The sequence below is a fragment of the Grus americana genome, chromosome 9 (assembly GCF_028858705.1).
Source record: "Grus americana isolate bGruAme1 chromosome 9, bGruAme1.mat, whole genome shotgun sequence".
NCBI lineage: Eukaryota > Metazoa > Chordata > Aves > Gruiformes > Gruidae > Grus > Grus americana.
The window spans coordinates 1-11524 of record NC_072860.1 but is presented as its reverse complement, the minus strand read 5'-3'; the positions used below and the strand labels follow the sequence as shown (position 1 = coordinate 11524).

General features: G+C 56.1%; 1 protein-coding gene across 1 annotated transcript; it reads right to left on the bottom strand.

The window, feature by feature from the left end:
* Window positions 1–1689: 1689 nt before the first annotated feature.
* On the bottom strand, window positions 1690–8450 carry LOC129209814 (uncharacterized). Its single transcript, XM_054834797.1, has 7 exons — window positions 8407–8450; window positions 7209–7435; window positions 5920–5991; window positions 5645–5716; window positions 5452–5553; window positions 4461–4568; window positions 1690–2039 (listed from the first exon to the last, which is right to left on the bottom strand). Exons 1-7 carry the CDS (start codon window positions 8448–8450, stop codon window positions 1690–1692), a joined length of 975 nt encoding a protein of 324 aa, XP_054690772.1.
* Window positions 8451–11524: the final 3074 nt, after the last annotated feature.

The following is an 11524-nucleotide window of genomic DNA, read 5'->3' as shown; positions in this document are numbered from 1 at the left end:
ATAAGATGGGAAAGAAGCGTTGGGGTTTTCCTTGCTTAAGAGTAGTAGTGCTGTGTGACATGGTGCTGGGAGAGCATGGGGCTGGGGACCTCACTGAATGGGGGGCCAGGGCCGAGCTGAGGGGTAGTGCTCGCACAGAGCTGCTGGCTGTCCCATGGAGGGTGTCCTGACAGCAGTCCACGTCCGCAGAGGAACTCAGGGAACATAAACCTATTGTCTTGTGTTTGCCGCAAGAGGGAAAAAAACTCATCAGCCCCGAACTCCTCCAAGGAAGCTACCTGAGCAGTTTTGTGTATGTTGGAGGCAGGTCAATGCCCAGTACCTTCCTGGGACTCCTCCCAGGCATCTCCTGCAGTGTCTCCCCCATTTGTCCTCCCCCAGTAGGGAGCAAAAATGATAGAAGCATAGAATGGTTTGGGTTGGAAAGGAACTTGAAAGATCACCTAGTCCAACACCCTGCTGTGGGCAGGGACAGCCTCCACTAGATCAGGTTGCTCAAAGCCCCCCCCAACCTGGCCTTGAACACTTCCAGTGATGGGGCATCCACAAGTTCTCTGGGAACCTGTGCCAGTGTGTCACCGCTCTCAGCGTAAAATGTTTATTCCTTATGTGCAATTTAAACCTACCCTCTTTCAGTTTAAAACCCTTGCCCCTTCTCCTGTCACTGGTAAAAAGTCTCTCCGCACCTTTCTTGTAAGCCCCCTTTATATACCGAAAGGCCACAGCAAGGTCTTTCTGGAGCCTTCTGCTCTCCAGGCTGAACACCCCCAACTCTCTCAGCGTTTCTGCACAGGAGAGGTGTTCCAGCCCTGGGATTCTCCTCTGGACCCGCTCTAACAGGTCCGTGTCTTGCACTGGGGACCCTGGAGCTGGATGCAGTGCTCCAGGTGGGATCTCAGGAGAATGGAGTAGAGGGGGAGAATCCCTTCCCTCAACGTGCTGGCCACGCTTCTTTGAATGCAGCCCAGGGTACAGTTGGCTTTCTGAGCTGCAGTGCACGCTGGCAGCTCCCATCCAGTTTTTCATCCACCAGCACAACCGCAGCTTGCTCGTGCCTTGGTGCCACGCAAGCAATGTTGAGCAATAGCTAAAACCTGGGTGTGCTGCCAACGCTGGTTTGGTCACAAATCCAAAACTCGGCAACATATGGGCTGCTAGGAAGAAAATTAACTCCAGCCCAGCCAAAACCAGAACAGACGATGTCACCATTATAGCCTGACAGCAGCTTTGTGTGTTTAATTTGTGGCTTTGCCTTATGTGGTATATTTGGTGTGCACACAGTGCAGGGGCTGGGGCTGGTACTGCCCTCCATGATATCCCTGTCCTGTGCACCCTGGGACAGAGCTGGCACAGGGAGCAGAGGTGGGGGTGATGAACTGTTAAGGAGCCCCACCAGCGCCTCTGTGGCTCAAAATTTAGCAGGCTGGTCCCACGCCCTGGCCGTCGGCGGGTCCCATGCCCAGCTCCGTGACTGCTGACACCGTGGGCATCCACGTCCCTGCGTGCCCCAAGATGCCATTTGGCCCAGAACTGGTGAACTCCTGGGTTTGCTGCCGATACAACCCAGACAATTGTGCTACGGGTCTGTATTTATTGTCATGCCATTGCTCAGAAATAAATGGTCAACCCCTGAAGCTGTTGCCCGGGAGTCTGTCATCGCACCCCAAACCCGTACCCCGTTGGGCCGCCTCAGGCCCTTGCAGGAGGGCTGGGGCAATGGGCTTCTGGGGGCGGGGGTTGGTTTGAGTTCCTCCGGGGGCTGGAGGGTGCTGGGCTGGTCCTGCAACAGCCGGTTGGCTGAGTTGGACAGCTACGGAGGCCGGGGTGGAGGCGGGCAGACCGGGTGGGTGTCTGGGCTGGTGGGGGCCGGTCGCCCCCCCCCGATGCTCCGTGGCTGGCGGGCCGCTTCTCCAGGCACAGGCGATGGCTGCTGGTGTCGGGTCTGGCTCTCAGGGTTGCTGAGGGGGGTGGTCCGGCTGTCCAGGTGTGAGGGGTAGCTGCTGGTGTTGGGCCGGGCTCACGAAGCTGCAGCGAGGCGCCTGCGGAGACAGGAGGCTGCTGAGGCCCTGCTGTGGTGCTGGGCGGGCGCGAGGGTGTGGGGCAGCGCTGAGCATGCTGTGGGGTGCGGGCACTTGGCTGCATGTGGGAGTTGTGGGCACAGAGAGCTCTGTGCAGAAAATGGGGCGCCCTGCACCCCTCGGCCTGGGCTCTGCACGCCTGCCCATGGCTCGTCTCCTCTCAGCCCTGACCATCCTGACCTGCCTGCACTGCACGTGCCGGAAGGAGACCTGACCCCAACAGACCAAAGCTGGGCACAGCTCCTTTCTCAGCGTGCCCGGCAGAGAGCAGCACTCGGCTTCCCTGACCAGATGAGGGGACAGCCTCGGCCCAGTGAGATGCTCTCCATCCTCTCTTTGGAATACGTATCCAAAGAGATACAGACGCCTGCGCAGACAAAAACCGCTGCCTGTGCTGAGAACACGCACGCTGGCAGTGCTGGGGTGCAGCTGGGACAGCCTGACTCCTCTCTTTCTCCAAAGCAAGGCCAGTAGCTGGGAAGACTTTTGACCATGGTCTGAGCTGCTGGGACACCTTGGCCGAGGCAAACATCTGGAATTTATGGCATCGCCTAACAGGGGGATTGCTGCTGGTAGGTTCACTGGTAGGGAGACATCACTGTTGCGCTTCTCACTTTCTATGGCAATGTCATCCCTTGTTGTTGTTCTTCCTGACCTTGCTCTGCCTACGTCTGTCGCTGGCCTGCTCTTGTTGAGGCAAGGTCACTTTTAACTAACACTTGCAACAGTAAGAAGGGGTTTCTGAAAAGAGTGCGTGTGTATTGAGAGGCCAGTTCAAGTATCTTACACCAGCAGTCTCAGTAGAGTTTGGCCAGTAACTAACACAGCACTCCAGAATACCCTACCTCCAAATGCTTCATGGCTAATAGCAGCCATCTAATACAGAAGTTTGGCAGCCCCCCTCTCCCCCCAACAACTCACTGTCTCCTCTTCCTCCACACATAGATGCCACAACACAATAGCATCCCAAGCAGCATGGAGCCCAGGATTGCTGCAGCGCCTTCTATGCAGTACTTCTGGAAATCATTGGGATCCATAGCATTTGCATTTCTCTTGCCATCCACACCTGGAGGAACCATTCTGTACGTTAGTGTGTCCTGCACACCCCCGGTAATCTCACAGGAGGCCCGATGTTGCCAGGAAATGTTCTTTCTCACTTTCTTAGGATCCCTGAAGCAGTGGACATCCTGGGGCTGCAACGTTTCCTTGGTTTCAGTAGAAGCAAAGGAAACTCCCAAAGCCATTGCAAATCAATGCACTCTGGAGCCTCTCTTTCTCCTCTCAGCTTTGCTTACGCTCTGGGGTGGCATAATCCAGTTTTCCCAGTGTCATGGCTTTGCTACCCCTTCTTGGTGAGCCTTCACATTTGCACACAATTTCTTTTGCGCTCACCCACCTTCGCTCTCCGAGGCGCGCTAGTGCTGCTGCCTGGAGGCTCTCTCTGACCCTTTGGGACAAGTTGTCCCACTGAACAGAACTCATGAGGCCAGATGGAGAGCCCGCGGGGGAGCGCGGCTGTTTGACCAATTGCCCCTTTGAGACAGACAGACCAAAACCATCCCTGCGTCAGGGAGTGCCACCCCCAGGTCTCCCTCCCCAGCCCAGCACCCACCCCCTGAGGGAATGGAGTCAGGCCCTCTGGGGAAGACACCTGAACCGCGCTCTCCCTCTGCCTTTTCTCCAGTATGGGCACCGCCTGCATGCCCCCAGTTTCCAGGACTTGCTCCCACTTATGGCCCCCTGCCAGACTGCTCAGTACCTGTATTCGTTCGAAAAAATTCATAGATGCCAGTGTGGTGGGCTTCCCCGGGGTTGGACAGCGCTGCCAAGAATCAGAGAAAGGTAAAGCCTCAGCGTGGCTCAGGCACAGAGGATGCCGGAGGATGGTGCAGGTTCCCCTCTAAGGCCGTGCCCGATCTGTCAGCGCATCCCTTTGGACCTCAGCTCACAGGAGGAAGCCTCCCCGGCTCTGTGGTGCCTACAACGACTCACGGCAAGCTCTGGGATGCAGGTATTGCGGGAGGCACCTTCGATTAAGAGTCCTATTTCCCATCATGTGCTGAGCATGGTTCAGGTGGTCTCGTTCCCAAAATGGCAAAGTTCTGAAACTCCTGTGAACTGGGTGTGGTGAGCGGTGAGCATCTCGCTGCATCCACAGAGGGTTACGAGTGTCTCTCTCTGGCACCCTGATGGCAATAACCTCCGCACCCCAGAGAGGACAGTCATCCACAGAGAGCCACTCCCGGCTTCTTTCAGAACACTCGCTCTGGACTAATAGTTTGGCTGCTGACACGGTGTGCAGTAGCGGGCACCAGGGCACGAGCCTGCAGGCACACGGTGATTTTGATTTATGACGCTGGCTGACCGAAGGACAGCAATTACCTGGCACGCCTGTTGATTGAATTGCCCCCTTTTTTTCATCAGAGACTGGCACTGCCTGGCTGCCTCCTTCCTGAAGCGCCTCCTCCTCCACAGTCTCACGGTCCAGCTCTTTAGAAAGAAAGTGGGTCAGTTTCATTAGATGCAACCGTTCCTTGTCAGGAACAGAGTATCTTCAGGAGGCAATACTTCTCCAAATACATTAATAACGCTTAGAAAGAAAGCCTGGGCATTTGGCGGTGCACCTAGTCGCTGGTTCAAACGACGAGTCATTCATGGAGAAAAAATTAAGCGCTAGGCACTTTCCAGTTTACCAGTAGACAGCAAATCCTGACCTGCTGAGAGACTAGGGGATTGCATGTGATCGTCTTGTTTGCATTCCACTTAGTGCATTTTTGGCAAACTGCAAAAGGATGGTAAATTGCTTCCTTCAGAGAGGACGGGAAGACGCTGTAGCCAGTTCAGCTGGGGAAAGAGCCCTTCTGAGCAGCACTTGCCATCATGCCAACTCCATCACACGGTCAGGGTGACAGGCACGTGTGGTGGACTGAACTGCAAGCTCTTGCAACCATATTCTGGGCACTTTCACAAGCGGCAGTGAAGAGCCCACAGTCCCCCAAAACAAAAGGAAAACCACAACCAAGTTATCTGAAACACAACCAGAAACAGACAGCTAACCCACCCAAGACTGAATGAACAGCCCTTCGCTTTAGCTGCCTTCAAGTTAGGTGTGCGGCCTCAAGCTGGGTGTCCAGCTTCCACCTGTCCCTGACCCTGAGGTGTCACCAACAGACCTCAGACCTCGAGGGGAACAACGAGGCTGGACCAGGCTGTGAAGCTGGGGCTGCTCCAATCCTGGCCAGGGCATGCCTGCAGCCCAGGCAAAGTCTGCCAGTCTCAGCGACCCCAAGCTGCCTGCGCATCCTGCTTGTCCGTACATACGTCTAAAACCTCAGCTGCCCACATCTTCTGGTTCAGAGTGATAGATACCTACCACGTGCTGCTTTGTCCAATTCCTTCAGGATTTCCTTTAGGTCTTCTGATGATTGCTGGGAACGCTTTCCTGTTTCAGCTTTATACTTTGCTCTTTGAGGACCTTAATGGAAAGCGTAAAGTTAAATTTCTCACGACTAAAATACTGAAAAGGAGTGGTTAGTCTGTGAAGTCAGTCAAGACTGACTACTCACCCCTGGGATGCCAGGTGAGGTCCAGTGCAGGATCCAGCCGAGGAGCTGGAAGAGCTCTCCCTCTACCCATATCTACAACCAAACACCCACGAGAAGCTTCCATCATACACTGTGATACTGTCATAACTGAATAGCACAACATATAAAGGGATCACGTAGCAACAGGGCACACACGATGCAGGTCTATATTCTCACACCTGCTGCAAGAGATGCCTCACTCACGTTTGGGGCTTTGAGCTGGCACATCTCAAAGGAAGTAAAAAGCTGTGACGTACCCATGAGATCTCCCTGTGCATCAGCCCTGGAACCCAGCCGGGAAGCTGGATGTCCATTACCTCCAGCCATGTCTGTAAACAAACCAAACAGAGAAGCTCTCGTGAAATCTTTAAATGTACTTCTTCAGATCTGAACAGCAGTGAATGCAGTTGAAACGCAGGATTGCTCCATGTCGCTCATCTCTCCCTTCCTCTCAGGAGCATTGTGCAGACAGTTACCAGGTGCCTGGACCATGCCGGTCTGAAACAAACCGTGCACGGGGCTGTTGGGAGAAAGGACTCCCTGGAGCTCACACCAGCTCTAAACTCAACCCCAACAAGCCCGCTGGCTTTGCAGCAGGCACTGGAAAGGCTGGGAAAGAACGCTAGAACACTTTGCAAGGCAGAGCTCCCTGGGGCGCATCACTGAGCCTGACCCATTCCCTCTCTGCTCTTCTGCATGTTTGAGCATCCACCAAGAAAATATTAAGTTAAATTTCATATGAACAGAATATTAAAAGCTAAGTGCTCACTCATGCGAGTGTTTCCAGGCCATGTGTAACACCCCTCAAGGGCCGGATGGACAAACATACAGCCCCTTACTGGGAGATCTCATCTGTGCACAACAGAAGCCCACATGAAAGCACTGGTGGAAAAAAATGATTGTTCACATGTCTCATGGAGAAGAGCCCGCTGGCCAGGGAGAGGCTGCACCAGCGCTGTCCCATCTGTTCCCTGGGGCTGTGGGCTGGGGCTGGGTGTCCCATGGGGACCTGGGTTTGCCCAAGAAGAATGCTGCCGGGCTAGAGCTGGAATGCTGCTGTTTTCCTCAGCAGACATCTCCTGAGGACAGACGTCTCTGAGGATGAAAGCTGGGACCCAGCCAGGGAGCAGCAGAGCCACGGCCCTGGGCACAGCTGTGACAAGCCCAGGGGTTTGAGAAGCACTCCCGCGGGCTATTGCCTGGCCCCTGTGGTGCTGCTCGGGCCCTGGCACACAGGCTGGGGGAAAGGCTGCCCCGGGGCAGGGTGGCACAGGGCCAGCTCTAGGGATGGTTTCTCACCGCTCCGGGCTCCAGCCTTCACCTGGAAAATGCCCCCGCAGCAGCCGCGACCCCTGCGTCTCCCCACAGGGCGTCTGCCTCCTCTTACCTGTGGAGCTGGCCATGGGTCACCCAGCCCAGCCCGGCCCCGCTGCTCTCCCAGCCCTGCCCCACCACGACCCCAGCCCCGCTGTCAGCCCAACCAAGGGGCAGTGGGTGCCGCGCTATGCTGCCAGGGCTGGGTGCTGGCCCTCACCTGCCTGCCTACCTAATTCCCGCGCTCGCCACGGAGCAGCCCCGACGCCCTGGGCTTGCAGGGCCACCAGGAGGAGGATAAGGAGGCAGGCGGGGGCCACGGCCCCCCGCGCCTGAACCATACTGCTGCTGCTGCTGTTGCTGCTGCTGCCAATGCCGCTGCTGCCAATGCCGCCGCTGCTGCTGCTGCCGCCGCTGCTGGCACTGCTAGCACTGCTGGGGTGTGCCCACGGCACAGCACTGTATATCATGGCACAGCACGGCACAGCAGGGCTCTATGACCTCACAGCCTGGCCTCCCCACCCCACCCCCACATTTCACCTCGGGAGGGCCGGCTCCTGGAGGAGAGGGACACTGAGCCTGCCCCTTCCTGCCCCCCCTCCGGCCGGGGCCTGTGCAGTGGAGGCCCCTCACCACGTGGCCCTGTCCCGGGCGTCACGTCACGGCCGGCTCTCCACAGCACTGGGGTGGCCAGCACGGCCAGGAGCAGCTCGCTCAAATGCCGGTTCCGTGTTTCCTGGTGCAGGCAGGTGCTGAGGGGCTGCACCCAGGCTGGCCTGCACCGTGGGGCTTCTCTTGGGAGCTGCCCTGTGTGGGAGCACCGCGGCAGCACGCTGCCCCGGGGACTGAGGGGCAGGGTGTGAGGAGCAGCTGTGCCGCCAGCTGAGTCACGGCGCAGCAAAACTGACCAACCCAGGCTAATCCTGATGCAGTTCAGTGGAAAACACTGCTTTGTGGCTTGGAGGGGATTCTGGCCAAAGCACTCGCATGAGAAAGAGTCTTTGCTGCATCTCTTTGCAAGGCGTGGGACTGTTTTGTCAAATGGGTCACAAGACAGGAGGTTTTAAAAAATCACCCCAGCTTTAGGGAAGGTGCAGACCAGCAACAGCTTTCTGTCCCAGCACATTCTGTGTGGGAGCAGATGCTGTATATTTTCCATTTTGGAGCTGGAGTCTGGCTAGAGTCAGAGAGAGTGCTGGGACCGTCAGGTGGTTAGGATAGCACAGATCCCCAGTGTTGGTGGGGCGTTTCAAGGGAAAATTGAGCTTTCCATCCTGGCTCATTCCGTCCTGAACAGATGCTGTACGTTTTGAATTTTGGAGGTATGCTCTGGCGAGCGTGAGAGAGAGAAGGGACCATTAGGTCAAAAAACTGATTTTGCTTATGAGAGGCCTTGCAACAGGGTTTGTGAGCCTGGCTTTGCCTCATACCTCTCTTCCTGCTTGCTGGCCATGGCTGCTTCTGGCTCTGCCATGGTGGCGAGCAAAGCAGGGGTCTTTCAGGAGGCACATCTGTCTGGCATGCCACAGCCACCTCTATTCCATGGTCAGCAGGCTCTTCTGAGTGCAGCTCTGGAAAGCAAAAGCATGAGGAATGAGGTGCATTGGGGTCAGCTGAGCTTTAAAAGTCACATCTACACCTCATGACTCAGTAGGGCAAACTAGATCTCCGTCAGCTCTCTGATGCCGTGTGCTCTGCAGCCCCTGAGCCCTCCTTGAGAAGGATTCCTAAAACACCTTGTGGCACAGAAGAAGTCAGACCACCGTGAAGAAGAACAAACGGTTCTTGGTTGAGTCTGTAGTTGAGTAGTGGCAAGGCAAATGCAATAGAAGGACACTGACAGCCCATCTGCTAACCGTCTATGTTGAAAACATGTTTATCTCTTCATCACCTGATCTTCCTGAGAGGAAAAGGCAGAAAAGGGAAAACACAATCGACTGGGTCAGGACAAGCATGTTCTCTTCCTACCCCTGCCAGAAAAGCCCTTGAGGAAACAGCACACCTGAAACGTGTCTACTTGATGGGAATTGTACCCGTCTCCTACAGCAGAGCTAAGAAACCTTCCTTAGAAAATCAGAGAATCATAAAATAAGGGCTCTTCAGTACACCAGATGATCTACACTCGTCAGTGGGAAGGGCACGAGACCAAAACTTCCCCACCAGACCAGGTCAAATGGTATCTCAGCGGAGAAAAGCCTCTGCGTGGCTGGGCAGCAGTGCAGCAGGCTCAGCGGGGCCCGAGCTGTGGGAATGTTCACAAACCTCAGGCCACGTCTGACGAGCCTCTGGCAAGAGTAAAGAAAGCAGCCCTGGCTTGTTTCCCAGAGTGTGCGCTGAAACCTGAGGAAAGGTCACTGACCCTCTGGAAAAAGGTCACCCTCCTTAGCCTAATTTGTTAGTGTTAAAAGCAGCAAATTCAAGGGTGTTCTAATGGCAAGGATTCGAGAACCTTAACCCGAGGTGGTGTTCCCAACTGCATCAGGAATAGAGTGTAGTAGGTGCGGCTGGATCCATGAGTTTTTGGGTTTAGATGAACTGAAAACCCCTTCAGCATCCTACCTGTCTGCACATCAGCACACTCCCTGCCCCCCTTGGGCTCAGATGCTTTTGGCTGCGCTGCCTCTGCGCTCACTGTTTGGCCACCGCTTTTCTGTGGATTTCTGTCTGCCTTTGAATCTGAGGACAACAATGTGGGATCCTCTGGGCTGAGGGGAGGGGAAAAAAAAAATCCAGATTACTTCTTGTATGTAAATGCTACTTAGGCTACAGGCTGGCCAGACTTATACGGAGAGCTTTAAACTAGATTTAGTGGGGGATGAGGAGGAGGGAAAGGAAGAAGAGGAGGAGGATGAGAAAAAAGATGATGAGGAAGAACAGGAGAAGAATAAACTGGAAAAGAGGGAAGGGGGAGGAGGAGGAGGAGGAAAAGGAAGATTGGGGGGAGGAAGAACAGGAGGAGGAAAAACAGGAAGCAAAAGAACAGCAGCTCTCCTCAATCATGCAGGCCCCTTCCTGGGGCCCTCCTTGTTCCCAGTGGTGGGTGCCAGAGCGCTGTTCCTGCTCTCTCCTCACTGGTGCATTAACTGAATCTGTGGTGTCTGTGTGGGGCCTTGATAATGCTACTGCGTGGGCACCGTGTATGTGACTGGCAGGTTCTCGGCATTTTTGTGACTGCTTCTCTTGTTTCTTTCAACAGGAAAACCTTGATCAGTACTCCCCAGGAGCTAAAGAAATGCAAAGAACTGAGAGAGAAAGAGGAGGGCGTGTAGGTTAGTTCTGGTTGAAAATGTATTTGGCTGTGTTCTAGCCAAAAGCCTTGTCTTCAAAAATGCAAGGGAGCTGAACTACTGGGTACTTCTCATCCCTACAAGGATTTTCAGGCAGCAAGGCCGGCTGCCGGGGTGTGCAAACAGCTCCTCCCGAGCATGGAGAGAGGTGTGGGAGAAGATGGTGCTGTTCTTGTTGGCGTGTACCTTCAGTCGTTGGATTGAAGGCTATCAGAGCCCTGTGTGACGGCACATTCAGGGTGCTCCAGTTGGGCTGGGAGATGGCATGTGCAGGGAAAAATATTTGCCCTGTAGTTCTATACTTTGCAACCTAGCCTCCTGCCTCGGTCGGCACGGGCCGGTTGCGAAGTTTTTGTGACATGGACTCAGGGCTCAGCTGTGGGCGTGGGGGGGGGGGGGGTTGCCAGATGAGGCCCAGGCAGTGCCAGACAAAGGCCACAGAGGGGGTAGAGCAAGTTGGGCAGCCGGTGCAGCGCCAGCTCCCGGATGTCAGCATGCGAGCCCCGGCCAGCGATGCCTGCGAGCCCCAGCCAGATGCGAGCTGTTTTCTGTGCTCAGCTCTGGCCTCCAGGGCGGCTGCGGCTCCTTCCCAGCGCAGGATCCAGCTCACCAGCGGTGGTGGTGGTGCTGGGGCAGTGACAGTGGCCTCCATCCTCCTGGCGTTGATGCTAATGAGCGTGGTTTCTCCCATGGGTGCCTGCCACCCAGCGCAATGCCCTGTCTTCCCACGCTCTTGGTGGCCATCCCCAGCCCAGCTCAGCCAACCCCTGCGTTAAGCCCCCACTGCGCAAATGACCACAGGCAGAGAGGGACTGCAAAGCGAAGACCCAAGTCTTTTAATGAGTGAAGCAAGGAAAAGGGATGTGGGAGAGGGCCGGGGCTGGAGCGGGTGGGTGCAGGCCTCTGCCTGCTGCTGTTGCTGGGGCCGCCGGTTCCAGGCGGAGGTGGGGATGGCGGTGGCGGGGCTGTCAGTAGCAGGCTGGGGTAGAGGTGGCGGTAAGCGGGGGTGTTGGTGCCAGGCCGGGGTGGGGATGCTGGTTGCGGGGCGGTTGTTCCTTTGAGTAGTAACCACCAGGTGGCGCCGTGGCTGCAGCCTCTGCGCGGCAGGGGGCGTGGCCTGTTCTCCGGGGGCGGGGCCGTCGGGGGCACAGGCTGCAGCAGCGGAGGTGGCAGGGGGCGGGTGCGGGTGCGTGATGGAGGGCAGAGAGGGCTCCCTCGTAGCAGAGCGGTGAGTGCGTCTGCCCTGCCTCGCCCCTGTGCC